Here is an 18,328-nt window from a genome sequence, read left to right as displayed (position 1 = left end):
AGGAGGAAGAAGAAGGCGGGGAGTGTTGGTCTCGCCCAGCTCTGTGGCTCGGCTGAGGGCTGGCACCGCCCACCTGGCAGTCCATGGCCAATAAATCAAACACACATCAGCACAAATTGAAAGGAAAAAAAAAAAAGAAGGGAGGAAAAAAAGGGAGCAAAACAGAGGCCCCAACACCGTTTAGTAGGACAAAGATGATGAACATGATGAAAGGCGCGCGCGCGCGCACACACACACACACACACACACACACACACACACACACACACACACACACACACACACACACACACACACACGTCATTAAAATACTGGATTCATTAAACTGCTCTATACATGAGCATCCCCCATCCCATTTATACACATTTACATTTGAAAGCATTTAGATTGCCTCTCCGTCTCCGTGCGCTGACCTCTGACCCCCCTGCTTACGCCCCCGCCACCCCCCTCTCCTGAACCCACAGCACAGGTGGAGTCGTGTTGCGTCTCAGACAGGTGCAGGCGGGACACTTCCAGCACTTCCTGTCTGTCTGTCAGAGCTCGGAGAGTAAGAGATGAAGTGAGGGGGGGGAGGGGTGGGGCAGATTTGGTGGGTGGGCGTGGCTTCGGGGGGAGTGGGCGGGGCTCACGGCAGAGAAGGGCAGTCAAGTCGCCGATCAAGCCCCTGCGCGTTAAGGGTTGTGGGTTTAAAAAAAAAAAAAATCAAAACCCGTCAACGCTTGGCCAGCGAACTTGGAGCGGGTTGCAGGTTTTAAGTGGGCGGAGTTTTCACTTGCAAGTGGTGAAGGTCGGGGAGGGGTTTTCTTTTTTCCAATTTCAAATTTTGTTTCTTTTTCTTTCAGAGCCGCCAAGGTGGTTGGTACTCCCTCCTTTCGGGCGCGTCCCAACGCCCGCCTCCGCGGAGTGGGCGGGGTCTACCTGTCCTTGAGCTCCTGAGTGACGCGCCTGGTGAAGCGGCCGCAGAGCAGCCCCATCAGGAAGAGCAGCGTCACGGCCGCACCAATCACAGTTAGGATGTAGTTCTTGGACGGTGAGGTCATCACCTGCATGGCCAGGTCGGAGAAACCTTCAGCTGGCGCCACCTGGCAGGAAGTGAGGGCACATGTCACGACAAAATAAGTCACTCAATGGTCTCATGAATAAATAAAAAATCACACACACACACACACACACACACACACACACACACACACACACACACACACACACACACACACACACACACACACACACACACACACACACACACACACACACCTTGGCGGCGTAGCTCCACATGTCGATGCGGTCCTGGAGTCTCTTCTTGCACTCTGGCTGCAGGCGCACACGCTTGTCCTGTAGCGCCTCCATCAGGCAAGACATCTCTGGGGGCCACAGTGAACGGAAATGCTCGTCAGCCACCTATGAAAGTGGTCCGGTGGCTCGGTAAACAACTGGGGTGCGCTTGATCGGAGACTTACGTCGCCCTTTGCCGGGTGGGATGGCGGCACACTGGTGCTTGATGTCCAGAGCGCACGCCGTGTGGAGGACGGGGTCGACGAAGATGTCCGCCTTGCTCTCCTTCAGCAGGTTCAGCACCTCCTGCAGGGCCAGGGGGAGGGGTGAGGATGGTGGAAGGGGAGGAGTCAAAAAGATGGAGGAGAATAGTTGAGGTGATGGAGAGGAGGAGTCGAGGAGATGGAGGGGAGGAGTCGAAGAGGGGAGGAGTCAAGGAGATGGCGGGGAAGAGAGGAGTCGAGGAGATGGAGGGGAGGAGTCAAAGAGGGGAGGAGTCAAGGAGATGGAGGGGAGTCGAGGAGATGGAGGGAAGGAAATAAGGAGATGAGTGGGAGGAGTCGAGGGAGTAGGGGCCATGGAGATGGAAAGGAGGGGTCAAGACAATGGAAAGGGAGGAGTCGGGGAGACGGTGAGGAAGAGCCAGGAGAGGGTGGACAGGAGAGGAGGAGGAAGAGGTGGAGTGGGCCCGACTCTGTCCACGAGAGGGAGCTCTCTTTACCTTCTTACATCCGTCCTGTTTGAGCTTCAGCAGGTTCACCTTCAGACACTCCTCCACCTGCCCTGTCTGCTCCTGGGCGGCTGCCTCCTCGGCACAGAGCCGCGAAATCTGACACACACACAAACACACACACACACACACACACTGGTCACATGACACGGGCCACCTGGCAGCAGGAAGTGGTGTGAAGGTGCGCACCTCCTGCGTGCAGTGCATGTGCAGCTGAGGGTCCAGCCTGTAGTCCAGCGCCGCCTCCTGCAGGATGATGCGGATCTGGTCCTCGCAGTCCGTGGACAAACGCTGCAGTTGACAGACAGAGATGAACGCTGCTGCTTCGCCTTCCTTCTTCTACTGTGTTCAGGACACGCAGCAACACGGCGGAGACTCACCTGGTCGGCGTACTTGAGCTTGAGGCAGGAGATCACCTGACCCTCCAGCTCGCTGTCGGCCATCGCCTTGGTCAGGATCGGCTGGCAGAACTTTGGGATGTCGGCTTTGCAGGCCTTCCTCAGCACCGGGTTCAGACGGTAGTCTGCACACACAAACACGCAAAGACACACACACACTAATGATTGAGGCCTCATCTTCGGCGAATCAGTGTAGCCTTGGGGGAGGTCCAGGTGAGTGCGAGTACCGCTGTTCTGGGTGATCTGCCTCCTGGTGATCATCAGCTTGCACTTGGGGTCCATCAGCTCGCTGTTCTTGTTCTGCTTCAGACACTGCAGGATGTTCTTGCCCTCCGACTCGGTGCAGAACCGCTGCAGGGCGGAGACACGACGGTCACAACGCAGCAACAACGCGCCTCATCTGATCATGTGATGCTGCTGCTGCTGTTGTTGGTGTTGTTGTTGTCATTTGCTGGCCTACCCTGATCATGTGCTTGCAGACTTTCATCAGCTGGTAGTCCAGTTCGGGGTCCACCATCTCGTCCTCCTGCAGCTTGAAGATGCGCTGGTGGCAGCGCTGAGTCAGCTGCCGCTTGTTCTCCTTCAGACACTCGATGACCTGCAGCAGGAAGGGAAAAGCGGCTCCACAAGTTTTTACCACATCAGCTTTCTTTTTTTGGCTTGGCCAATCTGACTCTTCTGAGTTGTTGTGGAAACTTTTGTGTCCTTCTAAAGTTCCAGCAGGGAAATTTATTACCTCAGTTACAAGAAAAAAAAAAAAGTTTTTCCAAATTATTATGAATTCATCCAAATAAACTGGTCATTTATTTCCAAAAGAGGATTACGGCCACAAGTAGAGAAAAAATATTAGAGGAAGGAGATTTTTATTTAAGTTTTCATTTTGAGTTTTAATTTGAAATTTCGAGAATAAAGTCGACATAAAAAAGACAATTTTGTGAATTAAGTCGAAAAAAACAAAGAAGTTTGAAATTTTGTGAAAAAAAATGACGTAAACGAAGACGAAATTTCGTGAATAAACTCAACGTCAAAAAAAAAAACCAGCGACTAGACTGAATGGACAGTGGATTAACCCACTTTCTTACGTCAACTTTATTCTCAAAATTTCAACAACAAAAAAATTCTATCTTAATTTCTTTCTGTTCTTGGCCCTAATCCTCTTCTGTATTTATTTGATACGGGTTGAGGAATTGTGGGCAAACTTTACTACCTCGGGCTGCACTGACACTAGCGCACACCAGAACAGAGAGCCTAGTGGGAGTGCGTGCAGCACAACTGTCTTAGTTTGCGTCCTATGAAACTGTGAAACCCATGAAACCACTCAGCTTTCATGAATAACATTAAAAAAGACAGGATATAATAACGAGAAACACTGGGCACGGATTCAAAGAAGAGTTTGTGGCGACTGGCAGTTGCAGGGACTGACCTTTGCGTTGCCGAAGGTCACGGTCTGACACCACTTGGTGATGTCTGTCTTGCAGGAGTCGTACAGCTCTGGGTCCAGACGGATGTCCTCCGACTTCACATGCACAAAGAGAGAGAAACAGAAAGAAATGTTCCTTCACATGCGTCGTGAGAGGAAAGGCTCAGCTGGTGGGAAACTCCACCACAAAGTCTAATTGGTCAGTCAGTCTCTAACGTTGTTTCCTGAGCAGGAAGCTTTTCTTTTTTTTTAACTCTGTCCCTGCGGCTTATTTCCAGGGCCACGCAGTGAAAGAAGGTAGCGAGACGTGTGAGAGCTGCACTTTATGTTTTTGTGTAAAGCTTCTCTGAGCCACTAGAGGGCAGCCAAACGTCAACTTTGGTGGAACTTGAGGTTGAGAGTTGATCAATGACATTAGCCAAGTCGCTGAGTGGAGAAGCGAACCGTTTTTGCCAGAGCACTAAATTTAATTTGTTTTTTTGGTGATTTGTGTCATTGGCTTCAACCCTTTGGACCAAAAGGAAATAAAGCGAACCGTGAACCTACAAGAACACAGTTATCGCTTATCATTTCAATTCAACCAAAGTACATGATGTCTATACCAGTGTTTTTCAACCATTGTTTTCACTAGTGCACTGTGAGATAATTTCAGGTGCGTTGAGAGAAATTACCCAATTTCACTGTAATAGTCTAAAAAAAAAAAGAAAAAAGAAAAAAAAGAAAAACCTAAACATTCCATTGTCAGGTGACTGTGCTTCAAATGGAATGTGTGTCTATTTTCCACCCAGGATATCAGCTTTGTGTGCATATAAACAGGCCCAGGTTTTACACTGAGTGAGTATAAATACATTAAGAGACTATATTGTCATCATTAGGCTAAACGGTGTCATTTTATAATATTTATGGTTGGTGTGCCATGGAATTTTTTCTATGTAAAAAAATGTGCATTTTTGTTTGTTTTTAAATCTACTGTCAAACCTTCCTTAAAACGGAGCCACATCACCCGTTTTTAAAGCGACCCCCCCGGAGCTGCGGGGCTGACGGAGGACTCACCATCTCCACCTCCTCCACCCGCAGCTGCTTGCGACACTTGACGGACACCCGCTGCTCCTTGGCGTCCTGCAGGGTGTCGTTCCTCACCGTGGTGCTGAGGCAGATCACCACGTCCACCCTGCGCGAGAGGCAAGAGTCCTTTCAGTCCCTCCCAAATCCGACTGCCTGCGCGGGAAAAACGCAAAGCCACTTCCTGCTCGGGGCGGCGGCCAGGGGGGGCGTGGCTACGCTGAGCGACCGCCAACGGCCATCAGGCTCAACTGGACCTGCTGATCTGCAACTCCTGCTCCAGGAAGTAGGCGGAGCTAGAGCACACCGAGAGCAAACTACCCTTTTCCCCCATAAGTAAAGCTCCGTTCCCACTGGCCAAAAAAACAGTTTAAACCCGCTAACAACCGGCATTTGGTGGCAGCGGAAAAAGGTCAGCGACCCACGTACCCACGACTTTAGTCGCCTCAGATCGGCTTGCAGTGGGGAAGCCAGACCCTGCGTCCACACGCTAATTAACGTGACGACTTCGAGCGTTACTTGACAGCGGGGGGGCAGACCTGCTGGTTTTGGTCAGTGGGAAAGGGGCCAAACGCCAATTGTTAGCGGGCTAACCCGCTAACAGCGGTGACCCGCTAATCTCAGTGGGAAAGCGGCACAAGAGAAGGAAAAACTTCAAGACACTGGGGTTCTGAGGCGGGTTCCTCACTTCTTCTTGATGTTGGGACACAGCTTGAGGACGTCCTCCTTGCATGCCGTCTTGAACTTGTAGGAGAAACGGAAATCTTTGATCTGGATCTGTGGAGACAAACGGCGGGTTGAGAGAAAGCTGCCGGCTCCTCCTGCTGCTCCTCCTCGTCCTTCTCCCCTTTAATCCTCCTCACCAGCTGGAAGTGCGTCACTCCCACTGCGCACTTCTCGTTCATCTCCTTCTGGTGTTTGTTCTGGACCAGGCAGTCCATCAGCTCACCGGTGTCGATCTGGTTGTCGGCCACCTCCTGCCAGACACACAGGCTGCAGTTAATGCCAGTTCACCTCGGAATCATTTTCTCATTTATTGTTCGAAAACAAGGAGGAGACAAATTTATGGATTTGCATGCAGCCTGCAACTGATTTTGTCCTGTAGTGCCTTGGCACACAGAAATTGAACATATACAAGAGCTGGGCTCCACACTGCTCCACACAGCCCCCCCCACCCCCCATGTTTACATTTGCCCATAAAATTTGAGACAATGCGAGGAAAATCTACTTGCGCATATGCGACCAATTTACCCCTTTTACTATCATTCAACACATTTTGTTGCTTTTGATTAATTTGCAGATGAAAAATTTGCAAATTTGAAACGTTGCGGTTTTATGCATTTATCGTCACAGTATTTATCAGTAATACAGCAAAAACGAGACAGAACGTGAATCTTTACTTTGCCAGGTCCATTTTCCAGCGACGGTCCCGAGATTTTCATTTCAAATTTTCAAAACGCAGAACAACTTTTTCAGCCAAATTATGCTGCACTGTGGTGTAGTTCTACGGTGCTACACTTCTTCTTTTGCTCCGGCAGGCAGGTTCCCCTTAAGGTAAAGGCTCCACCACAGCACCCCGCCCCAGTGGCAGCTTTTTAGGGGCCTACTTACGTGGCAGTAGGTCTGGATGACGGGCTCGCAGGCTCTCATCAGCAGCGCGTCGATCTGGATATCCTGCAGAAGAACAACAGACACACAGACAGACAGACGGCTCAGAATAGACCTCAGTTAAAACAAAAAGAGTTTACTGTGCCTCACACTTTTTTTTCTTACATGTTTCTCTTGTTTTGTTTTAGTTATTTACTGACAAGACTTGAAATATTATGTTATATTCATTATGTTATATTGTTGTTTGTGTGTTGTGAGATATGCTAACTTGTTTTTTTGTTTGAGTTCAACCTCAGCTGCTGCATTTTAATCTCACTCATGCACACGGACGTTCGACGAGCCCCCCGGGCGACGACCCCGCCCTGCGCTCTACCTCCGACTCCAGCGCCGTCAGGTTCCCCACCACGTCCCTGCAGCCGACCGCCAGGTTCTCCAAGTGGTCCTGCAGACACTCCAGCTCCTGGCCCGCCTCCGTCTTCTCGCTGCACCATTTCCCCAGGTCCGCCATGCACTGGCGCTGCAGCTCGGGGTCCAGCTTCACGTCCAGCGCCCTCTGGTGGAGGATCCTCTGCACCTCCACCTTGCAGTCCCTGGAGAGCTGCATGAGCGAGAGGCGGGAGGGAAGGGAGGAGGGATATTCTTAAATGGAGACTCTGTTGTTTGATTATTTTTGTTTCATTCCCTTTAAACAGGTGCCAGCCGGTGAAGTTTGCACACCTTGGTGCACCACCCCAGATGTGCACCGAGCCAAGGAGTGCGCGTGTGTTCCGTTTGTGTTATGGGTGCGTTGTGTGTGTGTGTGTGTGTTTTGTGCGTGTCCTGTGTGTGCTCCGGGTGTAGGTTCCCTTTAAGGTCAGATCAAGATCAGCCGTAATCACACAACAGGAATTAAGTGCAGCCAGTTACATTCAGACCGGAGCGTCCCTCAGATTTGATGAGATTGCCGTCGATTTTTCCCCCACAACAGATGTTGCATCGTTTCGATTCTGTTCACGATCAGCCCGACGTGCACCGACACCAGAGCAGGAGACTGAATTACAGCGACCCCTGCAGGCCTCTGCAGCTCGACTTACTCACAGTGAGAGCGACAGTGTCGATTTCTGCTCCCGGCGCCTCAGTGAAGGGCTACAAGGACATTTGGAGGTCAGCCACAAAATTCCGTCACACACACACACACACACACACACACACTATAATAATAATACTTTAATTTTGCATGTACTTTCCAAAAGTACACACTTGGACGTTTGCTTGATTCCAACGCTTAGTGCAATAACATGCTCCCACCAAGGGAGGGAGCCAGATTCCCAGAAAACCTTCCTCACTTTTCCTGATAACCTAGCTTTGAAAAAAGGGGACTTTTCTTCTGGATCAGCTGTCTGCTGGGTTCAAACACTGGAGTCTCAGTCACACAAGTGCAAGATCTCTTGGAGGGGGGGGAGCGGACTCACCCTGCGGCCTTGCTCCACCGAGCGGTAGGCGTGGCGGTAGAGGCAGGAGAAGACGGCGCCCGACGGTATGGCGTTCTCGTTGGTCTCGTTCCAGCCCTGAGTGTAACAGAGCCGCGCGGCGTCGCCCTGGCACTTCCTGTAGAGGATGGGGTCCAGCCTGGGGGAGAGGGGGTGAGGAGCTGGTCATGGATGTATTAAAAGAAACAGATATCGGACTGGCAATATGGCAGCGTGCCGATTTACCCCAGTGGCCACTCGATGTACTGCAGCAAAAGAAAATCCCATGGGCCCAAAAAGCATTGTTCTCATAGACCACCATACAAAAATAAATGACTTCAATATAGCTGACAGGACAACTGTGATCTGAAATGTAATTCATATCAAATCTTTCTATTGTAGATTTTTCAGTTATGGTCTAACGAAGGCCAGAAAATCAGCAGAACAGAGTTCATTCCCAGCGTGACGTCACGACGACGTACAAAGCTGCTGCGTCCCAACGTGTCTGTAAGTGACGATCCCCTGGATCGTTCTGATTGGCCAAATAGATCATGTGAGTTACAGAGGCATGATGGGAAGTGACACTACTGCGCACGCTCTGTGGGCCCATTAATGCGGAAGTCAAAAACTTTTTCGGCATGTGCGCCGGGTGAGAAACTCCATTCAAACGAATGAGCCGGCATCTTGGACTCTGGGGGGGGGCGCTGGAGGCGCCGGTCTCTATCTTTCATCTCACAGTTTGTTCGCAACGGCAACGAGTGTCAGGGGGAGACAAAACGCGCGGCTCCTACTTCCAGTCGCGGGCGATGAAGTACTGCAGCTCCAGCAGCCGGTGCTCGCAGTCCTCCACCATCTTCTCGGTGTACAGGTGCTCCATCAGGCACGACAGAATCCTGAAGGTCGAAAAAAAAAACAAGATTGGTGTCGGCAGCAAATGAAAACCAAACAAAGCTAGACCCCCCCCCCCCTTGTAAGAGAAACATTTATGGCAAAACAAAGATCAACTGTCAGCTATTCCAACTGAAGCTTCAGCTTCTGTTAATTGAATTCACTTTAGTTTGAATTCTACAACACAGTGAAGGGCCACTAGCATCAGGGTGCAGCAATCCCGGGCTGGGGGACCTACATGGGGTCTCCGTTGCGGATGTGCTTGCAGGCCGTCTGGATGACCGACTCGCAGGCCTCGTTGAGCGCCCGGTCGATGCGGTAGTCAGCCCCGGGGTCGGCCTCCTGGATCAGGGTCTGCAGCTGTGGGACAGAGACACGGCAGGTCAGGGCGCACCGCTGCAGCAGGCAGGTCAACTGGACTTGGCGACAAAAGGGGGGAAACGCCACTGGATATGATCCACTGCGCCCAGAGATGGGAAGTAACAAAGTAAAAAATACTTTGTTACTGGACTTAAGTAGGTTTTTTTCAGTAGTCGATAATAATGTTGGTTATTGTTCTTAAAAGTGTCAGAATTATTACAGATTACAGTTTGGTTGTGCTGCCGTTAGTAAAGAAACAAAAACTATAGTATTGACAGTAGCAAAGCTGCTCAAAATGATCTAAAAGGATTTTTTTTTTATGTCTCATTGCTCTGGTTGTGTTGTTTTACTAAATATGTTTTACATTAGGTTTTATGCTTCTTGTAGCACTTTGAGATTTCTTAATGTAAAGCAATATAAATAAAATGTATCATTATTATTATTATTATTATTATTATTATTATTATTATTATTATTATTATCATTATCATTTCAAAATGATCCAGATGCTCATCAAGACATCTGACCTCTCTCAGTTCAGTCCAGATTATTCTGTTACTTTTTACTTTTTGGAAAAGTACATTTCAGAACCTGTACTTTCTTACTTTCACTTAAGTGAAGAAGTTGAAAGTTCTTGACTTAAGAACAGAATGTGAATACCACCACCAGCCACCTATTCGTTCTTGGAAGCCTGAACCTAGCCTTAGGTGAGGTGTCGGGCCGGGGGTTGCTCACCGCCTGCTGACACATGATGTCGATGGCGCCCATGTCGCCGCGGCCCACCCTCAGCAGGCAGTGCAGCGTGCGGCCCTTGCGGTGCAGGCCGGAGCAGTGGCCCTCGATCTCGGTGCGGCAGTGCAGCACGATCTCCGGGCTGAGCGAGAAGTCCTCCATCAGCATCCGCCGGTAGTCCATCATCTCGCCCTGGCACTCACCGCTCACCGGGCGGCCTACAGAAAAACAAAATGTAATTTTTCTTTTAAAATAAAAATAACAAATGTGCAAAAAAGTGTTGTTGTTTTTTTTTTTTGTGTGTGTGATTGCCGTTATTAACTCGGACAAAAGAGGGGACAGACAAAACTGCAACAACAGCAAAAAAAATAAAATAAAATAAAAAATAAAAAATAAAATAAATGTGTTGGCAACAAATTTCATTGTGGAGCAGAGCAGAGCGCCCTCTAGGGGAAGGCATTGGGAGTTGAGTTCAGTTCAGTGCGTGTGACTGCGGAGCCACACGCTTGCTGTTGTGAAACGTGGCAGAGGCAGTTCAAAGGAACTTTTGACGTAAATTTAGATTTTTTTTAAATCCTGCCAAAAACAGTTTTTCCACTGCAAGCTGTGGAACAGCGGCGCCTTCACCTGAACCGTAAAACACGTCTGTAAATGGCGTGCGTCACATCAGAATGTCGTGCTCATAATGCTCAAAGGAATCTGGCAAACTTTTCCTAATTTATCATTTATTTATTCTTCTGAAGCTCAGGTCCATTTCAACAAAAAACCTGGATGGAAGTTTTGTCCACTTTTCTAATGATGTTCTACCCTGTAAATTTGCACCCTGAGCTCTGTTTCACAAATAAAAGGGTGGAAATCTTTATTTGTTTGTTTGTTTTTGTTATCCGATTCATCTATTAATCCCATAAAAATAATTAGCCAATGAATCAGTGATTGCAAAACAATGGTTAGTTGCAGCCCTGCTGCCGACCAGTAGCACCTTGACATTACGTCGTCAGTCGGGCTGGGCGATTTTGGACAAAAATGGAATCCCAATTTTTTGTTTTTCTCTGAAAACTCAATTTGTTTCGACTTCAATTTTCCAGAAAAACTAAAAAAGGATAAAGTGAACATCGCTTGAAAAATAAAAGGTTTTTCTCCAAAGTGCACTTTCTCTAAAGTGCAAAACTTTTACTTCTGCATGCAAGAGGAATATCGATGTTAAGGTGGTGGCCTCCTCTACCTACCTCGGTGTACGGCCGACTCCAGGCACAGCAGCAGGTAGGAGAGGCGGGCCTCGCGGGCTCGCGGCATGGAGTCGGCGCTGCAGCGGTTCTTCCTCAGGTCGGCCTTGCAGGCGCGGGCCAGCGAGTAGCTCACCTTGTAGTCCTGAGCAATCAGCTTCTGTCGGGTGGTCAGGGCCTCGCGGCACTGGAGGGGGCAGAGGTCAGAGGTCAGCACGCTCTCTGGCACCGACGCTGGCTCCAAGGCGCAGGGAGACTCACCCTTTCGGACATGGCCTCCTCAAACTTGTGGTTGAAGAGGCACTTGTAGACTCGTCCTTCTCCCGCCAGAGTCTGAGGAGACACCAGCCGGTGTTAGAGGAGGAGGAGAAGGGGTGCAATTGATACGGTGTTTAGATAGTGTTAATAATTGGGGCAAATGATGGCATGAAAACAAAATACAGCTTGTTTAGCAGGATTTTTACATTTGAAATGTCCAACTGATTCCAATGACGCAAACAAAACTACTACTGCTGCTAAGTTGACAACTAAAGGTTCAACAGTTATTGATGCGCAGGTTGTACAATTAAAATTGTTGTTACATCAATAAAATTGCACAAATTTGGACCTTTTGGTCCGGCGGCCTCCTTTCTCCCAAAAGGTTACACAAATTAAATTGTACACAAATACCACAAATGATTGTTTTGTTTGATTTTTCAAGACAGAAATCTTTTTAAGTACGTCTCAGCTCTCAGTGACTATGAGAATAAGGTCAAGATATACAAAATTGCCGGATTGAGATGAAGGTAGCTGAGGCTAGCAAGGAGGGGGGCTGACATCAAAAATCAATATTTGAAATTTATGAGTCCATACAGAATCGTGATTCTTACATTAATTAACCCCCCGACACCTATCAGTCATTTAGTGTTTTTTTGATGGATCATAGTTTTTGGTGCATAGAGAGTAAAAAAAAAGACTTCATTGGGGGGGAATAAATTTTAAAAAAAAAAGAGAGAGAGAGAAAAGAATCAACGAGCTCACGTTTTCACAGAAGCGCTCTCGGTCGTCACGGCAGGCAAAGAAGAGGTAGCGGTCCAGGTGGAAGTCGTCCGAGGACAACTCAGCCACCCTCATGATGGCCTTCTTGCAGTCGTCCTTGATGGGGTGGGCGCCTGGCTGCTCCTCGGCCTCCCGCACCAGACCTTTCTCCAGGCAGGCAATGACCTCGCCCTGCGAGTGCACGTCCTGCACACACACACGGAGGAGGTTTCAGCTGCTTGTTCCCACAGCTTGAAAATTATTTCTGCTGATCACGAGTCACTAATTACACCTGCAGCGCAACGAAAACATCTCGCACAACTTGTTTGAAGAAAAGACTCCAGTCTAAACCGCTCGCCGCCTGAGGGGCGGAGCTACAGCCAGAAACAGGAAGCTGCTGTTGGTCATGACCAGAAAAGCCACGTACATACAGAGCTTCTCTAGAGAGGATAAACCACATGGCTACATTATTAAGGCTGAGGGTGAAATATGATTTTCAAAACAATACAGGTTTTTTTTTATGTCCAATGACAAGATGCTGTTATAACCTGTTGCCTCTTATAATGTTTATGCTCTTTGTTGTTTGTATGACTGTAATGATTTCAATCTATTCCTGTTTTCCTCCTTCTCCTTTGTTACTTATTGTCAAGCGTTTGTGTCGCCTGATATATTACATTATGAGTCTTACGACTGACACTCTTCCTGGTATGAGAGAAGAACAAAAGGGTACTGAAGGCTTTTGACAAGAGGAAAAGGTCAAATAAAAGTCTGCTTGGCTCATTTTGAGGGCTGTGAGTTCTCCTGCCGCAGCGTCTCACCTTCTCCCCCGTGCTGATGCTGCCGCAGCGCAGCGAGTTGATGTCGTCGTGGCAACTGTCCATGAAGCCGCAGATGAGGTGGAAGTCGCTGAAGATGATGCTGGTCATCTTGGTGACGTACTGCTTGCAGTGGTAGTCGCTGATGTTGCCGCGGTGGTCCACCAGGCAGGACATCAGGTAGCCCTTGCCCAGCTCCTCGGCGGCGCATTCTTTAATCTGGCCAAGCGGGGGCAGCGGACACGGAGTCAGGGAAAAATTCAGGGCCAGGGTGGCTTTTTTTTTGACAGCAGGACTCAGCCGACTGATGGAGACCCACCTCAGAGATGGTGCTCTTGCAGACCTCCACGGCCACAGACTCAAACTTTGGGTCGGTGGTCAGGTTTAGCTTGTAGTTCCAGAGCAGCTGCGGAAAGCAAAAGGACACGGGGCTTATCGTTACTTTAGTCGAGGAAGCACCACTGCGCCGGGGCCAACGATGCACACTGGGAGTGGGAGGTGGTCGGCGGCAGTCGGGACACTCACGTGGTTGCACTCGGTGGCGATCTCAGAGTCCTGCAAGAGAGGAAGACAGAGGAGGTGAGGAGGGGCAGCCTCGGTGCAGACGGAATGACTGACAGTAGATGCCGTGAATTTCAGCTGATTTGCCAGGATCCCACGATGCTTTGCAGCAGCACGCAAAAGCATCATGGGATGCAGAAGCACGCGAAGGACAGTAGCGGTGCAGCCTTGGAAATCGGCTAAAACGAGGGCCCAGGTCCAGGTCCAGAGGGAACCGGCGTGCAGGAGCTTCGACGGGCCACGCAGCCAGAGGCTATAGGAAGCCCAGCCTGACGCGGCGGCGGCGCCTCCTCCCACCGGAGTTTTTGCACCACGTACACAAAACCACAATGGCAGCCACGACTGGAAGACACACAAAAATGCTCCCCGGTCTAAAAGTGGCTGCTGCGCCCGACCAGCTGGGCGGCGCCGTGGCCTCACTTGGAGGAGCTCCAGAGCGGCGGCAGCAGCAGCCGGTAAAAAAAAAAAGAAAACAAAAAAAAACAGCTTCTCTCAGATACAGCCGGGTCACAGCGGCGCTCAATAGCTGCAAAGACGAAGAATAAAAGCCAGAAAATAAACCTAATTCACAGGGGAACTGATCCAAGGCGCCACACTGTCCCTGCATGGTCACATTTGGCCCCTCAAAAAGCTAATTTTCCATCCACTCCCAGATGTGCAACCAGTAAATTTGTGCTTTTTTCCACTTTCCATTCCATTGATTAATAATTATTATTATGTGCAGCCCTAATTTAGTTGCTGACTAACTTCTGATATACAGATGAGATGTTTGTGAATTTAAAACATTGTGGTTTTAAGCATTTATTGTCAGTACTGGTCAGTAAATATTTACTTTGCAGAGACAATTTACAGTCACCTCCCTCTTTCAGTCCTACAACTACATTTTCTGCTTGTGTCCCAAAAAAAGTTAGTCTGAGGTCCTGTGATGGTTTTATTTTGGTGTGTCTCGTCGCCAGCCAGGTCTCCATCACGTTTAGACATCGTTTCTAATCCCGTTACCCAAAGACAATTTGGAGGGGAAAAAAAAAAAGGCCGCCGCTGTCTGATGCTGCGCCGTCACAAACCAGAGAACGCAAACTGAAGACTGAGTCTGAGGATCAGCGTGACGGTCGTGATAGATCTGCGGTGCAACAACGTCAAAATCACACAGCTCGATAACCAATTGGTTAAAAGGTCAGCGCTATTGACGACCGTTTCTCACTCTCAACGAGCTACCAAATGATCTTTAAAACGTGCAATAAATATTCTAATGTTCTCAACAGACGCATGCTTAAGCCTCTGTTGACAGCCCTCTGCTAAAAACCAGCGCTTTGTCTAGGACCTTCCTGCAAAGAGGTGAGAAAACAAAACAAAAACAAACCCCCCCCAAAAAACAACGCAGGCCAAAAGGGCAGAGCTTTACTTTTTAACATGATTTTTTTTTTCTTCTACGCAATATGGGACCTTTAGACTTTCCAACAGCTTCGACATTGAGGAAAAAAACATAGTGTCTCTCTTTGCCAAAATGTGCACACCGAGGCAGGCATTTCTTAAAAAAAAAAAAAAAGTCACAGTAGGAAGTAACGGGTGAATTCACAGCAACCTGCGCCACACACATACACAAACACACCGATGACGACAACACACACCGAGGTAGTTAAAGTTTGACTCACAGTCACTGAGGCAGAAAGCAAAAACAAAAAAGCTGCGACTCATTTTTTTAGGTGTTTTTTTTTCTCTCTTTTGTTTTTAAAGACGTGCTTTTTTTCTTCTTTTTTTTTTAAAGACGCGTTCGTCTGTGGGCTGCTGATCAACAGCTAATGAGCTTATGGAAAGAGGCCGGAGCAGAACTTGACCCCCTTCCCCCACCCACACCTTCAGGTGGCCAGAGTGACCCGGTGACCAAAGACCAGCGGTTGAACCAACAAAAAAAAAACAGCGACAGTGGGAAAGTGTGTGTGTGGGAAGCGGAGTCAGCGAGATGAGTCATAAACAGTAGCTCCAGGTGAAAGCGTTTGCTGGCCCTTATCTCCCAGGTTGGAGATAACCAGGGAGCTAATCTGCTGTTGTCTCAGGGTTTACTTTACACACACACACACACACTTTCCAAAGAAAATGCTTGTTAAATAACCTGGCAACCGGATGCTTTCATTTGCCACTGCTATCAGGGCACATGTGACCTGTTGTGATAGTAAGTGACACACACTATCACAGACACACGTTTTACTTGCAGCTAGGAAGCGGGACAGGAAGTTCAAGTGCTGCTATCGCGCTGATATTTCTTCAAATGTGAGACCTGAGTTCATCCACCTTATTGAGTTGCCCTTGGTATTCCCTGACAAAAATATTAGCGTCCTGGAGGGTGTGACCACGAACCAGGAAGCAAGCGCTGCCAGCTGGCCTTAAAAAAAAAAAAGAGAGAGAGAGAAAGAAAACGAGACCTGCAGGTGCGCGCGCGCGCACACACACACACACACACACACACACACACACACACACACACACACACACACACCTCAGCCAAATGTTACTGTGGCATATTAGGACACGTAAACACGAATCCACAGGTGAACTTCGACGTGCTGCAAATTAGCAACCACCGGAAGCCGATAAGGATCTTGGGATAAGGCTGCCTGAGCATGTCGGGCCGCCTCCCTCCATCATGAAGACAGACCCCCATTCCACACCCTCCCACCCACGACCCCCAATGACCCGTCACCAAAAAGAAAAAAGAAGAAGCGCCCGAGTCTCTGGAGAGCCGCCTGCCTCTCATTAGCGCCACAAAACCAATCAGACGAGCAACTGACACGGAAGCCGGTTCGAAGCCCACGCGCACTAATAAGCACCTAGGTGGGCCGACACTCATTTAGCCGTAAAAGTGTACTGTTGTCACGGTCTAAAATTAAACCGATGATGTGTAATTAACTATTGGGGGAGCGGCAAAAAACAACCTCGGCCAGGTTGTGAATGCTAACAGGAATTAGCGAATAAATATATATAAATATCTTTAGCTACATCAATGTTAGCTAGCAGCCCAATTCCACGACGAACTTAGCGGACTGCTAGTTTACTTTAAACAATCCCCCTTAGTGACGTTATGATTGACAGGTTGTAATGCCTTAAAACGGATACATTACTTTGCTTGTGTTGTAATTAATGGTGCGCCGCTAGAATCCAGTGTATGTCATATTTTTTGACGTGTAAGAAGAGGCGACACGGTTCATAAAGTAAAAAAAAAAAAAATGTTTCCCCTACCTACGTGTTGTATAAAATGACGCATTCACAACAACACCCTGGTCTCGCTGAATAAATGTAGTGTTCTGTTACGGAATTAAGTCATTATTCGTAAACTGTTGTGGTTCATAAATTGACGAATCTTTTAGCCGTAAATTGGCGTGACGTTCTCCCACTGCGGCGGCTAGCGGCTGGCGAGTCCTAGCAGCTAACACTAGCCGTGCCGAAGCACAGGCACACCCTGCTTCTATCCCTGCGACTGCTGCACCGTGTCCCGGCCATTTACCTCCTTCCTGTCCTGTAGACACTCGAGCACCGCCAGATTGTTGCTCCACGAATGTTTGGGGCAGAGCCGGGTCAGGTCATCCCTGCACACCGCCTCCTCAGCCAACTTCCAGCCGGTGTTGCGCTTCCTCAGGACCGAGGCCCCGGCGCCCGGGATCTTCTCAGCAGCCGCCGCCGGGTTCGCCACGGCCGCCAGCGGACCTCCGCCAGGGTTCTGTGGGATTTCAGCCTTCGCGGCGTGTTTGGAGACAAAGGTGTTTTCACCCCGAGTTGGATGCACAGACGACAAGATGCACATCAAAAGCAAGAGGAGAGGAACACGTATACAGTCCGCCATCTTCACAGAGCCAGCCAGCCAGTCTGCTCCTGCTACTGCTGCTTCCAGGGATTGCCGGAAAATCGGGACCCAGCCGTAAAGTTGCACACAGATTTTTTTTTTTTCTTCTTCTTCTTCTTTCCCTCTCCTCCTCACCAACTGGAGCCTGGAGCCAAAGGAACTCGTGAATAATTAATAGGTGGGTTCACGGTCCGAGTAAAAACAATGATTTTATCTTAAATTCGTGCAAATATTGCAAAAATAATAAATTGACAGAAAAACAAAACACGGAGACCCAACTATTTTTCTTTCTTACGGAAGAAAGATCACTATTAGTTCAATAATAACTAACAATATATGAGCAATGCTAAAGCCGGGTAGGAGTCAGCAAAAAATAAATGCATACACACTTTAGGAAAAGAAAAACTTGAATAAATATTTAATTTATATACGTACTTATTTACACATACAGTTGTAGAGGCCAAAGGTGACTTGTATTAATCTCGTGATGTCTACATACATTTTGTTTTGAAATATTTATGCAAGTGTGTCTTTTCCTGATGTATATATACATTGATTTTTGGCTCACGCATTTGACTTGTTCCTCACGCTCTCACGCCTCACCTCCGATTTCTCACGTCGAAGGGCTGCGTTGGCCATACGGTACCGTCGAAAGCGGTGAACATAGGTATACTGCCATCTGATGGTGAGCTTCTGTACAGTAACAGGACCGCCTCGCACAGCAGGGGACACTATAAACCATAGATATATCTATGCCATGATAAACCACCACTAAATCTCACTCCAAGATTTTTGTAAAAGTTGGCAGCTCTGATTTAATCAACATTTGGCGGCGCCCTTGCCCCCGTGACACTAAGCTCGAGAATAAGCGGGTATGGAAGATGAATGATGAATATACGATGTATGGAAAAACGATATCAAAGTAAACCAGCAGGCGGACACGGGCGCCACCGGAA

The 18,328-nt window shown here is 48.5% G+C and overlaps 1 protein-coding gene across 2 annotated transcripts; it reads right to left on the bottom strand.

Annotated features, from left to right (window-relative positions):
- Nucleotides 1-610: 610 nt before the first annotated feature.
- Nucleotides 611-17,507, bottom strand: LOC142890015 (Golgi apparatus protein 1-like). Of its 2 annotated transcripts, XM_076028753.1 has the most exons (26): nucleotides 17,037-17,507; nucleotides 13,502-13,531; nucleotides 13,296-13,382; nucleotides 12,980-13,195; nucleotides 12,165-12,368; nucleotides 11,406-11,477; nucleotides 11,148-11,331; nucleotides 9,925-10,139; nucleotides 9,068-9,189; nucleotides 8,733-8,834; nucleotides 7,945-8,101; nucleotides 7,571-7,618; nucleotides 6,867-7,091; nucleotides 6,497-6,559; nucleotides 5,749-5,862; nucleotides 5,574-5,662; nucleotides 4,877-4,994; nucleotides 3,827-3,919; nucleotides 2,864-3,001; nucleotides 2,631-2,754; nucleotides 2,386-2,528; nucleotides 2,195-2,296; nucleotides 1,997-2,104; nucleotides 1,461-1,581; nucleotides 1,258-1,364; nucleotides 611-1,082 (listed from the first exon to the last, which is right to left on the bottom strand). In XM_076028753.1, the coding sequence occupies exons 1-26, from the start codon at nucleotides 17,370-17,372 to the stop codon at nucleotides 915-917; spliced, it is 3,486 nt and encodes a 1,161-aa protein (XP_075884868.1). In that variant the 5' UTR covers nucleotides 17,373-17,507; the 3' UTR covers nucleotides 611-914. The 2 variants fall into 2 exon arrangements, with proteins under 2 accessions (XP_075884868.1, XP_075884869.1); XM_076028754.1 differs by lacking the exon at nucleotides 7,571-7,618.
- Nucleotides 17,508-18,328: the final 821 nt, after the last annotated feature.

The sequence above is a fragment of the Nelusetta ayraudi genome, unplaced genomic scaffold (assembly GCF_046127955.1).
Source record: "Nelusetta ayraudi isolate G7.1 ecotype Tasmania unplaced genomic scaffold, CSIRO-AGI_Nayr_v1 ptg000026l, whole genome shotgun sequence".
Lineage (NCBI taxonomy): Eukaryota > Metazoa > Chordata > Actinopteri > Tetraodontiformes > Monacanthidae > Nelusetta > Nelusetta ayraudi.
Note: the sequence above shows the minus strand (reverse complement) of the source record. Positions and strands in the feature narration are given on the sequence as shown.

Bases quoted from the DNA above. Each gene is read 5' to 3' on its own strand.
- LOC142890015 (XM_076028753.1), bottom strand. From the start codon at position 17,372: ATGGCGGACTGTATACGTGTTCCTCTCCTCTTGCTTTTGATGTGCATC. The intron at 10,140-11,147 runs GTAGGTAGAGGA...GTTTTTCTGTAG, and splicing joins GGAGTCGGCCGTACACCGAG to GCCGCCCGGTGAGCGGTGAG. The intron at 9,190-9,924 runs GTGAGCAACCCC...TCTGTCCCACAG, and splicing joins ACATCATGTGTCAGCAGGCG to CTGCAGACCCTGATCCAGGA.